We start from the raw sequence: 18,132 nt of genomic DNA, 5'->3' as shown, positions 1-18,132 counted from the left end.
GGGTTGAGATGTTTGTAATTTATCCATGCCCAACTGACACATAAAATTGAATTCAAAATTAATTTCTTTTCAGGGATAATAGCACATTTTATGAACAGTCCTTCAGCCCAGCAGTGATCCTTATGGAAATGTGTGAAGCCCATTTTGTTCTAAATATAAGCTCATGGAATCAGTACATACTGATTGTTCTTTTGGGGATTTTTATTATTTATGAATTTATTTATTTTGGGGCAAGTTTAACGCACATAGAAAATGATGCTTGAAATCCTTACTACTGAGGATCCCAGTAATTGCTGGGGATGGATCCTAAACTTAATTAATGAGATCTCCTCTTGGAAAGCTTGGGAAACCTGGCAAGGATCATCCAGTCCCTAGGCCTTGTCCAAAACTGCCACTTAAAACAGATGTAGATGTGAGTAAAAAAAATCCTGGAGTAATTCCCTGGCAGTGGTCTTCATCTAAAAATGAGACTTTCTAAGTCTGATTAGCTGTTAATTGAAAGGTGGGTGTCCATAGGAGGATAGCAGTTGCAGAACTCCTGGCCCAAAGGTAATTTGCTTTTGAAGAGCAAAGAGAAGCTCAGGGTTTTGTTGCCCAAACCAGCAAAGATGAAAAGATACCTCTTGCTTCTTGGGCTTGAATTTGTAAGGTTTGGACAATCTTGAGCTATGAAAATACTCAGTAATTGCTTTATTTTTAAACTTGTTTCTGAATAGTGTAGTTACATTTCCAGAATAGACCAAAAGCCAAGTTACTCTTTTGTTGCATTACAGAAAAATTTGTAGAGCACCTGTAGGAAATGAGAAAGTAATTTTTATTGTAAACACCAGACAAACAGACTTCAACTCCTTGACCCTAGGGGGGGACAAAATCATGTTACTCTGAAGAAACTATGCTGGGGTACCTGTGAGTGTGACAGAGCAAATATTTAAGTCTGTGAATGTTTTGGGGGGAGGAAGGAGAAAGCAAAACACTGGATATCACTCATCCATGTGCACACCTTCACCAGCCAGCATCTAACTGCAGACTCTGATATACACAAAGGTGGGAGCAAATCTGCCTCCCCAAAAACTTTGAAGCTAAAAACAAAGTGGAGGATATATTTCTTGAGTATAAACATCTTTCTACATCCAGCTTAGTGATCTTCATTAAAACGGAGGAATTGTGGCAGGGAGAACTGATCCAGCCTGGAGGAAGAAGGGTCCTTTTACAAGGACTTTGAAACAACGTGCCAGAAGTTTCTTCGACATAAACAAAGCGTGGCAAATTGTTTCAATTAGCAACACTTAACACATAAAAGGTGGTTCTTGTGGTTTGGGCTGTATCCATTTCTGGTCTTAAGGAATTGCTACACTGCCGCACACAAACCAGGCTTTACGCTTCTGGGCAAGATGGATCTTCAAAGACCCAGCAACTGCTTTGTTCCTTGCTCCATTTGTGAGTGCATTTTGTATACAAATGTGTGCATTTGTCCTGGTACAACTGCTGCAGTCACTCACAGCTGAAGAGGGACTGCCATGATGCATCCTGTCAAAGATACTTCAACAGAGCAGCACTCGCTCAGCACACAGCACTTTTTTGAGATAGGAAACTAGAAAAAATTACCTCACTTTCTGAAAAGTGTTTTCTCAGAAGAAAATGAGATAAAATGTTTTGGCAGTATCCAGTCATCTTTGCAACAGAACTATTTTTTTTTTTTTGTAACTGGAGGTTATTTGATTTGAGAAAGTATTGTTTAGAACCAACTAAATGTTTCATGTAAAGTGTGTGCTCCCTTTTTTATTTATTTATTTATAGTAAAATTTTGAAAGGTTTTTTTAAAAATTTCCAGTTGCATTTATTTAATACTTAGTTTCCTTTTAATATTTAATTTAATAAATTGTTAATTTATTTAAATTTTTATTTTAATTTCAGTTGTTGGTTGCTCTTGTTGGTTGCCATTTCTTTTGGAGGCTGCATTCTCTGGTGGGTTGGTTTGGGTAAATATGGAGAGAGGTAAGGGGGCACTTCCCTTTCACCTCCTTTAATTAAACGGGGACAGGCTTGGGTATTCCTCAGGAACCTTGGGAATGGTTTTGCCTGAAGGTGATCTATATCACCTTTGCCACTTGCCATGATGGGGAAAATATCCCATACTGGTCTTTACCTTAAGGGCTAAAAATGGCAGACAGGGCCCATATGGACACCTCCCTTCCTACATGAGATTAATGGTGGCAAAACAGTTGCTGTAAACATCTGTAAATCTGTAACATCTGTAAATCTAGTTTTCTGCACAGGATAACCTGTCCTTAAATGAGATTCATCACTTGGTCTCAGGAGTATGAACTGCAGGCTCTTAAGCCAAATTGTTTTAGCATCTGCTTCAAATTCATCATTGCAAATGCTTTTTATTTAAAAGGTGCTGTGTGGTTTTTTAAAATAAAGGAGAAGCAAACTAGTGCTGTGTTTTTCCTCTCAGAATGCTACTTTTATTTAATTGCTGGCTTCTGGAAAAAGTAACCCAGGAACAAATGCACAGAAGTGTTGTTTTGCAATACAGGCCTAATTTCAAAGGGGAAAAAAACCCCTACTGCTCTACAGTTTAAGCTGCTAAGTACAGTTTTGTTCATACTAAATTCTGCATGTGCACTGTGGGCCATGATAGCCTAAAGCTTTCAACTTTGAAGACCTGGACATCCAATGGCAGCTTCCCATGAGACAAAAACTATCAGTGAGGCTACTTGGAAAAACATCCCTGATATCCTCAGAAATGAGGGCTTTAAAGAAAAACGCAGTGATAAATATTTTTGTATAACAATTATCATTTTAGTAAGGGGCTAGCTCAACAGCTTGAATCTTTTAAGATTTCACATTTGCATAGTAAATTACAACTGTTCTACTTTCTGCCAAATCAAACCTGTTGAGATACTTGTTAATTCCTTTCACAGCTGAATGCTTTACCCATTCAAAAGCTTATAAACAGTTAATATGTTTTCCCAAGTTAGTTTCCTTAAGTTAATGAGAGTTTATTTAACAAGAGGCAAACCCTAAAAAGTAACCAAAGGCCTAATAAACTAATAAAATATTCCAGTATGATTGTTTGGTGAACATTTTATAGGTTAATCTTTCAGAGCAATAAAAAAAAAAAAAAAACCAGCAAGCAATTAGATCTTTCTCTCTAATATCTCTTCTCTGGGTTATTGAAAAACAAATAAAACAAATTTCTAAGTACCTCAAACCGTCCCAACAGGGCATATGGGCTCATGTATGTGTCTAATATCTCAGAAGACTATTTTTGCTTGCCGAACATCTTAGGGAAATGGGCAATTGGCCATATACCTATGTATTCTGAAATTTTATACATTTGGCTGGTCAGTTCTGCAGGTCAAACTCTCTCACTTCTTAGGTTTTTATGGTCACCCATTTGGGTTAAAGGACGAGGTACAGCTTCAGCTGAAAGGAGTTGATGGATTTCTGTAAGAATGCTTCCCAATACAGCCTGTGGGGAATCTGTGCCCAAGTTATGGTTGGGAAAGGAGCACTTCTGGACCTAAGACAGCTCAGGCTCCAGAGGCTGAACAATGCATCAACGAATCTGCTCCAAACACCACTGAAAGATGGATTTTTGTCATCACCCTCCTTTCTTTTCCTACTGTTGTATTTTCATGTCTTCTCTGCCTTTCTCCCCACACTCCCAATCAACAAAATTCAGGACAGAGGTCTCCAGAACCTAATTTTTTGATGAGTGTTCTCTCAGTGTTCGTGTGAAATACTTATAAACCTCTGTCTACAATATATTTCTTACTCTAGCCTCACCTGAACCTGACTGGAATACAGTAAAGCTGCTGTGTGAAGTTTGCTACTGCAAGGTCCTCAGGTTTCACCACAGAACAGCCACAAAGCTGCTTCAGTGCTGAATGAAGAGGCAGTACTTGAAGTAGTTGACATCTCAAGTAGTTGGAGAGGTACTTGGGAAAGCATTAATATATGTAGGAAAAACTCAAATTAGTCTGGAAAGTACTGCTTCTCTTGACATGAATGACCTCTTGTATAAGTAACACCTAATTATACACCAAATTAGGTGGAAGGCTGCAGAACAATAACCCAGCTCCATGAATGGTGCAGTGGATCATATCTCTACCAGTGACCTTTTCCCAAGATGCTTTACAAAATCTGTGCTTGCTTCACGAACACTGACTGTAGCAGAAACATCTCCACCAATTCACACAGTCCTTTAGGTCATGACTTGGTGGCTTTCCGTCACTGAGGAGCAAAACACAGGAGAGACATTCCCCTTCCTGCCACCTCGAAGGAGAAAAAGATGATGAGAACAGTGCATCCCTTCACTCTTGAAGGCTCAGGTATCAATTTTAATTTTAATCATTAAGCTGAAACTTAGTGCTTGTTCTGAGGTTAGAGATTTTTCCTTTATGTTTCTTTTTGGAGTGATTCCACCTCATTCTGGTATATCCTATTTTAAGGTCCAGAGCTTTAGAGCCATAAAGTCTCTTGCTTTTTTTAATACACAAATTTAATGCAACTTGAAGTCCCTGTCTCTGAAACGATCAACTTTAATTCCCAAGGAGTGTGAGTTCAGAGCACTGGGAAAGGGCAAGGAGAGCAGGAAGGAGTGGTGTTGTTGGCCCTGCAGGGAAGGTGAGAGGATGGTGACCACAAGGCAATATCTCACTACTGAGCTCTGCCTCACTCGATGCAGCCAGTTCCTGAGACTCAAAACCTCCAGGGTCATCCCAGCTCCCTCATTAGCACATGAACCAAAGGCTGAATATTTGCTTTGCTCGCTGCAGTGTGGCCTTCAGGGCTGTCTGCTCTACTTCTTTAATGGACATTTATCACCTGATCAAAGTCATGAGGTGGTTTTATATCTGGCTGTGAGCACTACCCACGTCTGTAGTTTCAGCAGGCTTAAAAATAGGCTACTCATACAGGCTGGCAAACAATTTCTCTGAATGTTTAAAAGAAGGCAAAGTTAATGATGATTTCTGGCTGTTTTCAAGCTCTCCATATTTTATCTGTAAGGTGAGTTTTTCCTAGTACTATGCTTTCAGGAGTGTTTACCTTTCTCCAGTGATACACTACAACTACTTGCCGTGTTTGCATTCTTTTTTTGTGCATACATTTTAATTTAGGAACAAACCCCACTAATTATTGTTCTTCTTTTCTGAAAGCAAGTTCAGTTTCTAGGCTGGGTACAAAACTTGTCAGTCACTTGCTGTAGATACACAGCACCCCACCCACACAGCTCCTTCCAAGTCCTCACTCTTCAATGGAACCAATTGTTTAACCCTGTTTATAATCAGTGCAATTCCTGGAGTGCTTCCTAAAATTTGACTGGTTTAAGGTCACTTAGGGGTTTGGCTTTCTGCCCTGATGTATTATAGAACAAAGTGTGAGAGCTACCTTGATAAAGGTGTGTTGCAGCACCTGTGTGTCGGTGCTCGGGCAGGTGGGACCTGTGCCATTGCCCATCTCCTGGGCCTGGATCCCCATGTCAGCATGGCTTGACACTCAGGGGCTTTGGATCAATGCCTTCCCAGTGACAGAGCAATGTCCACATTGCACATGAATCCAGATGAAATTCAAGCAGCCCTTGGACTCTTCTGCTCTAACAGTAAAGCAAATCTTTCACTGTGGTTGATCCAATTCACATCTTCATCTGTGCACTCCTGAACTGAGTGTTTGGATTGAACATTTAATATTAAAATATATATATATATATTTCATTTTCTTTTTGGTGATTTGGTGGAGTTTGTTTCCAATTTCCTTCTGGTTGAATAACTAAGTGAAGTTTCAGCTCTTGTCTGCTGATCACACTTGGCAGAGCAGCAAGACCTAGTTAGTATCTAGAGCTCTGGCAGCACTACAGTGTAGAAATCACTTCCCACAAGGGATTATTTTATTGGCTTTCTGGCTAACCTTGTTCTGTAGGAAGGCGTTTACATGACAGCTTGTCCATCAGGTGTCTGAGGTCAGCTGTCTGCTCCTGAAATCCCTGTTTTTCTCCTGTGACTGCAGAAGAGGAATAAGTTATGTAGGATCCCTTGCTCAGTGGCTGTGTTTGCACAGAAGTTGAAAGGGACCTCTGGAGATCACCAGATTGCACCTCCTGCTCAGAGCAAGGTCCCATTGGCCAGGGCCACATGTCCAGTCATGCTTTGAGTATCTCCAAGGATTGAGGCTCCACAGCCCCTCTCAGCAACCTGGCCAGGGTCTGACTACCCTCACAGAGAAAAGGATTCTCTTCTCTTTAAGCAGAATTTCTTGTATTTCAGTTTGTGCCCATGGCTCTGTCTTCACTACCCTCCCCATCAGGCATTTGAGATCCCCTGAGCCTTCTGCTCTCCAGGCTGGGCAGTCTCAGCTCTTGCTCTCTGCTCACACAACAGTTACCCAAATCCCTTCTACTTCCCTGCACTCACTTCACTAGGTCCATGCCCCTCCTGGGCTGGGGAGCTCAAAACTAGACCTGGCACTCCAGATGTGGCCTCACTGGCCCTGAGAAACACAGAAACAGGGTAAACCATTGAATGGCAGAGATCTCACTTTTGGGATCCTTGTTAATGGGTGTGATAGAAATAGAAGCTACTGACACTGCAGTGGGAAACCAAGCTGTCCATGGGGCATTGCTGCAAAGCAGTAGAGGTTGTGGGTTTTATTTTCCCTCCTGCATTTTCTTTTACAAGCTGCTGTGCTTCCCAAACAGTGTTTTCTAAACACAGCTTCTTGAGACATGCTCTCCATTGCCAGGCTGGCAAGCAGCTGAAGTGTTGTGTTCCCTGCCTCAGGCTCAGGGCCAGCTTTCTAGAAGGGCTGAGGTGAGAGCAGCCACGTTCTGGGATCAACAGCTGGCCTCACCTCTTGGCAGCACAGCATCTTGGGTTTCTCCTTCCTTCCTGGAGAGATGCTGCAGGCCCTGGGGTGCCTCATGGCTGCTGCCAGCTTGGATGGCCCCGGGCTCCAGCACAGCAGGACAGGGGAGTCACAGGGACGTGATGCAGACACTGACCTGTCTGCACAGCACAGGACAGAGTGGAGAGGCTGCTGGGTGTGAGACTAAAATGGTTGTGATTTGTTTTCAGCTGTATTTGGAACAGTCCCCAGCTGCTACCTTTGGACTCCCTCTGAGTGCTTCTATATATAAAAGCAATAAACCATATTTTGTTTTGTTTTGTTTTGTACACCACAGCTTGATATCCTATCATCTATCCCCAAGGAGTTTATTTTTATGCTCTCCATTAGTTTAGTGACCTCCCCTAGCAGGTTTATATTTATGCTCCCAGAGGTGTTTTGGTTTAGCTCTGTTTGCTGAATCTCACAAATCTGTGCTTCTTCCCTGTCTGTGGTGTCTTCTGAGATGGAGAAATGTAACTTTAATTTAGCTTTTTATTTTGTTTGTCAAAAGAGAGACTGGCAGTGGAGTTCAGTGCTTGCACAGGAGAGGGAGAGAGCAGTAAAGGCAACAGGAATCACAAGATTCAGTGGTGCAGGGGCAGAGGAGATCCCTCCCTTCTGAGGCTCATTCTACCAGAGGTCTCATTCTATAACCACAGAGGTGGGAAGTGTGTTCCCTCTGTGCCAGGCAGGAGCAGAGGTGCTGAGGGGCTGTTCCTTGCAAAGGATGACAGGGAGAGGGTGCACCTCATGTGGAGAGAACCTCTGGTCTGAGAAACACCGGGGCTGGGTGGGCAGGCACAGGGAGCAGGGCCATGGGGTTGGGTTTCTTGTTAGGACTACCCAGTGCCACAGAAGTGTCCAAGGCCTAAAACAAGCTTTTGGCTCACAGCTCCCAAATTCTTACCCACCTCTGCCTACCCAGCCCTTTCACTGACTGAAGCCAAAAGCAACCTGGCTGCTGGGGTGTGTGAATAGTGTGCTGTTCTGGTCCTTGTGCTGAGAGACTTCAGAAAGGTATTACCTGTTTTATGGTTAATCATTTCACTCTGAACTATTTGGTCTTTTCCTGGACCTTCAGGCAAAGACCTGGAGCAGGTCCTGAACTCCTGGACCATGGTCAATTAGGGTGGAGGCCATCAGTGGGGTGGGTTAGCACAGCTCTGTTGAAGTCAGCTGTGGATGGCGTAGTGCTGAGGGAACTCCTTCTGTAGGCTCACCCAGTAACTTTAATTCTGTTGTTTATAAAAATATATGTACATTTCATGCTTCATCTTTCCTCTGCTGCATCACAGAGCCACAAGCAGCTGAGCAGTGCCACCAGTGGCACAAGGTCTTACACAACATCCTCCATTTTTAATAACCTGAGGTTCATTAGGGATTGCAGGCATCACAATACATTGTTTCAGACATGGCCACTTCCACATTTCCTTTTCCTTGGGGAAGAGCTGAGGTTTCTTTCCTTTAGTCTGCATGCCTTTGGTTGGGACCACTAGAGATGTTCCACTCTGGCTTGAGTGCCAAAGGATTTAATGGAAGATCCAAAAAGTGATGCTTCTTCTGGCCCCCAGCAGGAGGAACACGTGTGCTCAGGACAATTTCCCTATGGAGGCAGCCAGTGGCTGTCCCCTGTTCAATCCCTCCATCCTGGTATTCCCTGTGACAACAGGGTTGGACACATAAGCAACACTGCTCTGGTAAGAAGGATGAGGAATCTTCTAAAAGTTCCTCCTCTTTGGCTTTTCAAAGAAAATTTGTTGTTCATATTTTACACTAAGAAGAAGATTGTAAGAATAATAGGAAACTTACAAATGTAGCACGGAAACTACAAGGTCAGCTTTGTCATCCTAGGTCCAACAAGTACAGCAGGGGCAAAGCCACCCTTCCCTGTGCTCCTCCCAGCTTCAGAAGAGCAAAACATCTATGAGGAATGGTGCTGGCAGGAGTTTAGCTTTGTGAAAACAGAGAGCAAGACAGATATGAGCAAGAAATCTGCCGAGAGCGACTTGTTATTTTTTAGATTTGACAGATTTACTTCTTCATGTCCTCTCTGGGAATATCCTTTGGCATCCATCTCCATGGCTGTTTTTCAGATTCACACTCCATACCAAGATGGTCCAGCTCCAGCACCTACAACTTCCCTGAAGCTCAGCATTGCAGGGTCCATGACTTTCACACTGTTCCTCTTTCCATAAAAGCCCTCAGTTTACTTCTCTGACCACACATTTGTGTTTTAAGACCTTGTGGTTTATGACTAGTCAGAATTAAAGCCAGCAATGTTTCCAGCGTTGCTGCTTTGCCTTCATGTGTATCTCAAAACATGAGGATGATGGAGGGAACATCTGCCAAAGCAACTAGAGGATTTATATTGAGACAAGCTGGCTTGTAGGGTGTAATCATGACCTACAGCAGAGCCTTGGAAAACATCAGGAGCAGGATCCAAAGTAAAGCTCACTGAAGGGCTGTGCAAAAGAGACCTAACTTCACATGCAGTCCTGCAGCAGTTGAAACTTCACAGACTGGTGTGAGGCACTGTATTCTACATGGATGGTCTTCTCTCCTACATGGGATGCTGGAGAGGAGGGAGAAGTCATCACCACCTCAGTGGGTGAAGAAGAGGGACTCCTGGTGCCTCTTCTCACTATGAGCTCTGCTCATAGTGGAGGAGGTGGGAGGCAGCCTGGGAAGGACTGGTTCCATGCGGGGAGCTGAGGTGCCATCTCCCCCAGCACCACTAGTGCTGCCAAACAGGGCTGAGGGAGGAATCTTCCTTCTGGGTTAGCTTGTATTTCAGGATGAAATTTCCCAGCAGCAAGGGAGGAAAGGAAGGAAATCCTATTTTCCTATAAAAGGATTCCCTGCCTGTATCCTGTGTATGACATGTGACTGGGATGATAACAGGGAAGGAGGGGGAGAATCCTATAAAGCGTACTACAGGGTGGGAGGCTCTCATTTCCTGCTTTTCCCCTCTGCCTTTGTTATCTCTAGCCTTCAGATATATCCCTGGAGCTGCTCTGAAGAGAAAGACAAGTAGAAGAAAGCCAATTCAATCACATGGACACAACTCCATTCCTTCAGCAAGCTATAGAGATATTTTTATTTTATAGTCATTTGAACAGCGGAGAGTTTGGCAATAGTGACAACCTCAGAAGCGTGCACTCTGCATTTGTGTGTGTGTGTGATTCCAGCTTGGCTCAGACTTGATGGTTTGGAAGACCCACCACCATGCTGCTTTTAAACAAAGCAGCAAACTGGAATACCTGTCCCACGGGCAGGATCCTGTCTTGACACCTCCAACCTGGAAGTGTAGGGCCTGTGACCCAAACTGGAGGGGTTATTGCCAAGCACTGGACTGAAAAGAACCACTGATACCTTTTAGCTAACAGCCAGCAAAGCTCTGTTAAGCTGCCAGGGTGACCTGCACTTCTTTCCCACCATTGCTGGGGAGTTTTTCTGTTTTGTTTTGCTTTGGTTAGGTTTGGTTTTGTTTTTGCTTTTTTTGTTTAGTTTTACTTTAAACCTTTTTTCAGAAAAAATCACTGAGGTCAGACCTTCAGCTGGGCATGACTGTATTGGCACAAACAGTGCTCAGCAGATTTATGTTTGCCAAGAACCAGCAAAGACTGGACTAGTTCATCTAGATTCCCATCATATGAACAGGTCAGGTCATTCCTGAAGCTGCTGGAGTGAGTTGTCCTGGGGCTTGTTTTCAATATATAGTTATTTTTATATAGCAACATACTCCCTAAGAGTATTACATTAATGTTATTTATGTAATACACACATCTTCTATTTCTAGTAATATTGTTGACTAACTATGCCCCAATCTTTGCTGCTTTCCCCTTGATATTGCTGCACAATTAAAGCTTTTGATGGGATTTTTTTTTTTCAAAGGACCTGGCAGTGGGTCTTACTGTCCCACTGAAGTCAGTGAAACTGGCTTCTGGCTGGTGAGAAGAGGATCAAATATGCCTGTAACTTGCTAATTCATTCATACATGAAATTTGACTAGTAGAGCAGCTGGTATCCTACCAAATAAGCCAAACTGCATCTCTCAATGCAAAGCAGGAGTAGCTCCCTCTGCTTGCTGAGACAGGACCTTGATCCTCACAAGGCTGAACTGGAACACTGTGAGGAACACAGAACTCTCACAAATTGCTGCCAGGGCTTATGGGGAAGCAAAACAAGAGAAGAAAGCAGAAACTGCCTATGCTGGTGTCCCAAGAAAGCTCAGCAAAATGGGAAAGGACACTGCAGAGTGACAGCCCTGGGAGGCCGAGGCAGCTGTATGCCAGGCTGGACTGGTTCTTTGCTGGAACAACTGAGCTGTCCTAATAAATTCCCTGTGTAAAAAAATATATATCTATAAATTGTGCCTTAGGAAGAGTAGTGCAGCTGCAAACAGGGCTGAGTGTGGCCAAAGGAAATGCTCTGGGGCTCTATGACCCGGCAGTGAGCCGCAGCGACTCTCTTTGCAAAGGGTGACTCTACTGAACACGCGCATGAGGGTGTGTGGATGGACATGGTGGCGAACACACAGCTACAGCTCCATCATCCCGCTGCCCAGGATGGGCTCTGGGCTGGCTGGGCAGGGGGGAGGCCCTGCCCCTACACGATCATGAACTGGCAGACATAGGGCAGCTGCTCTCGGCACCTCTTGTCGAACCATTTGCCGTTGGCGGTCCCCGACAAAGCCGCGCAGTTTTCCAGCTTGCCGCCGTCGGGCTGGGTGGTGATTTCAGTCTCCCAGTTCTTGTAGCGGATGGGGCTGCCCGTCATGTCGACCCACCTGCCCTCCGTGGCCATGTCGTTGAGGCCCAGCCAGAGCTCGGCCTCGGGGCCGATGCTCCTGCGCATGTAGTCGTAGAGGGCATCGTTCTCCTCGCCGCCCTGGGGCACGCTCAGCGTGCCGCCCTGGGAGATGCAGCTCTCGCTGGCCTCGTGGTACGTCTTGGTCTCCGAAAACGCCAGAAAGCATTTCAGATTAATTTTGGTGCCTTTCAGGCAGACTGAGAGGTTACCACACCAACAGAATAAAAAAGACAGAAAGAGAATTTGGTTTAAAAATGGTGCCCAGGAAGAGGCAGCAACCGCAAACGCAGCAGCCAAATTACAAACTTAATTTCTTAGGCTGCACAGTGACCCTTAGCAGCACAGGATTCCAAGGGCCTCTTTTCCTCCTATGCAGGGTGGGACAAGTCATAAAGACGTGCCCTCCCCCTCTGCAAATCACTGGGTGAAATGGATTTTCAGGGTGCCCCTGCCACCCTTCTGGGCTCTGCTGGTGCTGGAGCAGAGGTGCAACATGGTCCTCATGCTCCTTCCCCTGGCCTTGCTCCTCCCCAGCCACTGCTACTCTTTCTGTGATGAGTTTGTTGGAAATATGTTTGTCATGGGTACTGCCGGGTGTTGGAGTGTTTTGGGAAAAAGCCTGCATACCAATTAAATCATCTTAATTATGCAAGATGAAAAAAAAAGTCTTTTTTAATAAGCTTTGATCAGAAGTGTTGCGCTTGCATAGCTTGAGGTCTTCAGAGGAAATTTCTACTTGCCTCTGATTTTGGTTTTAAGATTATCAATTTATTTTGCTTTTCTTTAATCTCTAAACCTTAAGAGTGCAGGGTACTGTAGCCAAACAATACCTAATCAGAGCCACACATTAATATCCAAACCAATTACTTCTCAATGAATGTGAGCTTGGAACTAAAGCCTTGATTTTGCTTGTGTTCCTTTTCTTTTAAGGAGAAAAATCTCCTTAATTTGCATTTTCATCTCATTTCTGCTTCATCTTTTGCAAATCCTACTCCTACTGATGCCAGTGGAGTTTGCACAGAATTACTATGGAGTACATCTGGAAGATGGACATTTTGGGACTGTCCTCTGTGTATGTTTAATGAAGCAGGACTGCCCTGCAGTGCAGTACCCTGGGCAATACCATGGTGTGTAGAAGAGACCAGGTTGCCATTTCACTGGGGTCTGACAAAAGAGTAAGCTACATTTGGTTAAAGCACAGACTAATCGAAATCCCATCCCTCCACCTCATAAACGAAAATGAACATCTGGCTTAGCATCATAGGAATATCCAGATGGGAGGCACATAAAGAGGGGGGCCCCACACTGCACAGCTCCTGCCATTAACTGCCCAAGGAAGTTCACCAGCCCAGGGGAATTGCAGAGACCCACACTCTGCTTTGATCTCCCAACCTCTCTCCCCGTGGTGGGCTTGCTGCTGGTGGCTGCTCGGGCATCTCTCATCGAGACATGTGGAGCAATTGCAGCCACGTTATGAGCAGCTCCTCTCTCAAAGTAAAAGTTGTGTGTTCTTCAGCAAGCCCCTTACCTGTCTGGAGTGCTTGCTTTTCCTTCAGTAGAGCAACCTCCTGAGAGATGTTGTCAATCATGGCCTTCAGGTCTTCAATCATTTTGAGGCTCACACCATCTGTTGGAGAAATCAAAGAAAGAGCACAAATATTGGTTGTATCCACGGGGAAGCAACCAAATCTGTTCCTATCATCAAAACTCCATGTTTCTTTGCCCTCAGAGCAGGATAAACAAAAGGAATCCACAAAGTCAGCACCTGTGTCCCCTTGCACATCCATCAGAGTGCGTGTTTGCTTGCCAGCCTGGTTCCACTATCAATTACAACCTTGTTTTCCTGGTTCAGGTTTTGGGACTGTGGACCCCATGCATCTTCCAGCTGCAGGGGTCACCCTTTGGGTTGGCAGTGCTGGGGAAGAGGTGACATGCAGGAGCACTGCAACGTGCAGGCTTGTCTCTGGCACCCTTGTGTAGAGCAGTCATTGGGCATGTGCTGCATTGGAGTCAAGCTCCCAAAATGCAGGAGGACACCCCGGCTTGAACAGAAGTCCTGACAAACACAAATGTTTTGTGGGCAACTTGAAGCTAATGATGAACAGGATTTATTTTTTTCAGATTCCTCAAAAGCACACTCTCTCTCTCTCTCTCTCTCTCTCTAGTCACAGCACACCCTCCTGGCTTCCCTTAAATACCCTAACACGTGATGCTCTCTGTGTGCACTCCTGGCTGCACCCACCTCTTGTCTGCTGTCATTGGTGGGTTAGTAGGAAAGCACTTTGCTCACCAGGCTGATGCTCAGGAGGAAGGGGCTGGAAGGGCTGCAGATCTACTTCCACTAGATCTGCCTCTGCACCACCAGTCACCAGCCTCTGCCCACCAACCACACCATCCTTTGGATCACCACAGCTGCCTCTGCCTCATCTCTACTTCATCACCCCCAGCGCAGGTACCCAAACAGTGTCCAGAGCTGCTTTCCTGCTGTGAGAAGACAGCTCTTTGGCTGGAGAGCTGGCTCTTAAAGCCTACATCTTGCTAGGTGTGCTGCTCCTGCAACAGCTCCAACCAGCTATTAATCAGTACTTGGATTTCTCCTAGACAGAAGCAAAGGGACCATTTACACCTTGAAGGTGGTGGGAGATCAGACATTGAGGTATGCATCTAGTAATTCTCATGTTGAAAGCATCTAGTGGTTCTCCTGGGCTGAAAGGAAAGGGGACAGTTTGCCCATGAATGCAGGAGGAAGAGTTTCCTTGAGGGCCAAGGAGCTGAGGCACCAAGGCAGGCAAGTAGGGAAGCAGCCTGGGTGCAGGTCAAAACCACCAACCCAAGATTACATGGTGCCATGAACATGAAAGCCAGACACATCAGGAGGAGGGCATTACTCATTGCTCAATTAACTTTACTCATTGCTCTATTAACTTTAATGGATTCACTTAACACTGAGGCACTAGATATTATTTTGCTGCCTTTGATGAAAACACTTTGTGGGAAATGGCTAATTAATCATGGGTTTTTTACCCCATGCAAGCCTGTCTTGCAGCAGAACAAATGTTCTAAGGTTTAAGTAACATCCAAAGGCCATGGCAGGACACTGCCAATGAGTCTTGCTGGGGCAGCTCCTTATGGAATTCCAGCTGGATTTGCTGGTGGGTTCCCACCTTGAGGGTCCCTGCCACGAGAGGTGACATGTCTCCATTTCCAAACCCTGGGCAACAAGATGCTCCTACAGCACTGCATTCACTGGGATATCTCACAGAGAACCAAGACTGGTTGACCCACCTTTCAGCTATAAATTGAGGACCACGGCTATATCAACAGACACTGTTGTCTATTTTATTGCCATGGGGTTTTGTCTCAGTGCTGTCATTTACTCAAGGCTCACCTCCTGAAGCCTGGGATCAAGCCTGTTTACAGTCTGGGTTTTCTGTGATGGCAGCTGGCATACTGATGGAGTGGGTCCCTGTGCAGGACCAGGAGCAGCGGGATTAAGCATGGGCAGAGGCAAGAGCAAAAGGAGACTCACAGAAGTGTGGGTCAAAATAGTCTGTTGGTTTGAAACCCTGGCCAGGAATGTGTTTAAAGCTAAAAATGGGAACTCTCGCCCGCTCTAATTGTATGCTGAATAACAAACAAATCCCTCTGTACTTAATTTTAATGTCTTAACTATTCCTGTATGAAATTTGGATATATATACGTGTTTCTTAGCTTTGCCTGGAGATCCAAACAGCTTTCTGTCCCCCAGAGGAATGAGCATTGCTCTGGTTCACAATGTTTATCATCAAAGCTCTCTGGCCACCAGTATTTCTTCTGACACCAGGCATTTCTTCAAAGGTATGAAGTGGAACAGTCAGGTCCCATATTGCAGTCTGTCCCTGGATCAAAGGAGGAGACTGAACACACCCACACTGGATTTACAGCACTCTAAATGTTCACAGGCATTTTCAGGGAAGAGCACCCAGACAAGAATACACCAAAATTTTGGGCAGTAGGTGGCATTAGAGAAGAAGCCCAAATTACTCCCTACCCACTGAATTAAGCATCCAGACTCTGACTTCTATCTCCAGTTACCTCAGAAATACATGTCAGAGCTATGCAAAGATGCTCCCTTCAATGATGCCAGCACCCCAACACATCTGTGACCAAGGGGAGCCCCCTCAGGGCTGATGCCTGCACCCTCCAGCCATGGGGTGTCAGCACTGCCCAGGCAGGGATGCCAGTGCCTGCCTCCCCCGGGCAGTCTTTTGGATGAGACCCCCAGACCCGCCAGTCAAGGGCAAATCCCACCTGTATCCCAATACACTGGGGCTCAGGGAGAGTTTGCTGAGCTACTGCATTTGGAACAGTAACCAGGGAGTACTTTGAGGGGCAAAAACACAACAGCAGGCAAAGTGAATGTGCTGTCTCAGCATTTTCTAAATGCTGTGGTTTGGCTTTTTCATGTTGAAATAGCATCATTTTTCATTCTGAAGCAGATCCAAACATAAGCCGTAATTAAAAAAAAAGTAAAGAAATTTTTTTTAAAAAGCCAACATAAAAAGCTTGGCTTAAACCAGTGCTTTCTTTTCTAACTTTTGTGGTTTGGTTGCATAGATTAAAAAAAAAAATCCAGTAAAATCCAATAAAAACACCAACCCTCCAGTGGCTTGGCTATTCCTGACCCTCCCAGGCAAAGTGCGGGGCTGGAACCAGGATGGGGGTACTGGATGCCTGGATGAAGATGAGATGGGTCCATCCTGCCATTGTTCAGAGCAGAAGTGGCTGAGCCCTGTCCCCTCTGGTGGCTGGGCAGGCAGGCTTGGATGTAGGTGAAGAGGAGCTTCATAGGGGATTTTTACCACTTTTCTCCCTCTTTTCCTATCCTCAGGCATTGGTAAAAATCTGAAAAATATTAACCAGGAAATACTGGAAATTTCCAGTGCAGGCAGGGCAGCTGAGTTCCTGTGGGGCTGGATGGGACTGATCAAAAAATGCCAAGTTGCTGGGTTTTTCCCTTTCCTCCACAGAAAATATGACCTCTCCTTTGAAAAGAAATTGACTAAAACCTGCCACCAGCTGGTCCAGACGGCTTGATTTTCAGGACACCCCCCTCAAAAGCTTTTAAATCAGAGCCAAATTTTCCTGTCAAATAGGAGATTTTTCTCCCACCTTCTTGTCACTAATCAATTACAAACAGCAGTTGCAATGACAGCTAGAGAAAAACAGGATTTCTTTAAGAAATGTCTCTCTCCTGGTACCTCCAGTGAGTGCAGTGCATGTATGTGTCCTATATGAGCCCAAGGGGGTACTTTTTGCTCAAGAAAACAGTCAGATTGTTTTCTCTGTTATTCCATGTCCTGCAGAATAAGATGTGGAATAAGCAGCTAAGTTTGTGAATTCATAGAAAGATCTAATGGGAGAAAAGGCAGAAATTTCTCAAGGATGGAATCTGACAAAAATAGCCACTGGGTGAGTGTAGACAGCAGCCTGGCCAAGTGAATTCCAGGGATGCTTCTTCCTTGCTCCCCACTTCATTCCAAGTAGGAAATGAAGGAGCGGTCCAAGCCCAGGCGGTTGCGGTCGGTCACATCAGGCAGGCAGGCAAAGCTCACACGCTCTTCCTCACCTCACCTGCCTTCCCCTGTACCTAATGAGCACTGAGTCAAGGATGGGACAGGAGGAAAACAGGAGAAGAGAAGGAGAAACAAACCCACTAGGGAATAGAAAACCCAGGCATCTTTGTGTGTGCAAGCCTGAGTAGTCAGAGCTCGTGTCCACTGTGAAACACACCCGAGGCCAGTGGTTTTAAACTAAGAGCCCTGTTGGTGCTTAATGGCTTGGCTATTTTGTGCCTGCTCTTATCTCCAAAATTGCCTGTCATCTGCCACTTACTTGCTTCTGAAAAATGAATGAGAAAGGGTGAAGGTGTTATAGAAAGGGAGAGTTTATTAGAGGAAAAGCTTGGGATGAACCTTAGGGGGAACATGGAAAACATGTTCCCTCTGAAATTCAGACTAAGCTGTCCCAACAAATTTATTCAAGGTGGGGACCCACCTGAACCGTCTCAATACCCTCACTATTTTACAGAAGAGCTGCACAATCATTCCCACCGAGGAAGGGGGGAGGAAGACGCTTTATTAGGTTTTTAGATGTTTTTTAATGAAGTTCCACTAAAGCACCGTTAAATGCCCAGACGAGTGGGCTGACTGCAGCCCCCCCAAGCCCTGCAAGCCTTTCTCGCAAGGAAGCTGCCGCTGCCCCTTACCTTTCTTGGAAGCCGCCGGTTTCTGCCGGGCTTTGCCGTTCTGCTGCTCGGAGAGCTGGGCGAGGGAGAGGAGGCAGAGGAGGAGGAGGAGGAGGCCGGCTGCCCGGAGCGCCATGCCGGTGCGAGCGGAGCTGCAGCAGCTCTGCCCTCACACAGCCGCCCGGACAGCGGCTGGAGGCGGG

The 18,132-nt window shown here is 45.3% G+C and overlaps 1 protein-coding gene across 1 annotated transcript; it reads right to left on the bottom strand.

Annotated features, from left to right (window-relative positions):
- Positions 1-9,964: 9,964 nt before the first annotated feature.
- Positions 9,965-18,132, bottom strand: CLEC3B (C-type lectin domain family 3 member B). Its single transcript, XM_036379005.2, has 3 exons — positions 17,951-18,132; positions 13,232-13,330; positions 9,965-11,900 (listed from the first exon to the last, which is right to left on the bottom strand). Exons 1-3 carry the CDS (start codon positions 18,063-18,065, stop codon positions 11,500-11,502), a joined length of 615 nt encoding a protein of 204 aa, XP_036234898.1. The 5' UTR covers positions 18,066-18,132; the 3' UTR covers positions 9,965-11,499.

Source organism: Molothrus ater, chromosome 1 (assembly GCF_012460135.2).
Source record: "Molothrus ater isolate BHLD 08-10-18 breed brown headed cowbird chromosome 1, BPBGC_Mater_1.1, whole genome shotgun sequence".
In the NCBI taxonomy this organism is placed as follows: domain Eukaryota; kingdom Metazoa; phylum Chordata; class Aves; order Passeriformes; family Icteridae; genus Molothrus; species Molothrus ater.
The sequence above is the reverse complement of the archived record's forward strand: the minus strand, read 5'-3'. Positions and strand labels throughout refer to the sequence as shown.

Bases quoted from the DNA above. Each gene is read 5' to 3' on its own strand.
- CLEC3B (XM_036379005.2), bottom strand. From the start codon at position 18,065: ATGGCGCTCCGGGCAGCCGGCCTCCTCCTCCTCCTCCTCTGCCTCCTC. The intron at 13,331-17,950 runs GTAAGGGGCAGC...TTTCTCCAACAG, and splicing joins ACCGGCGGCTTCCAAGAAAG to ATGGTGTGAGCCTCAAAATG. The intron at 11,901-13,231 runs GTAAGGGGCTTG...GTAACCTCTCAG, and splicing joins AAAGCAAGCACTCCAGACAG to TCTGCCTGAAAGGCACCAAA.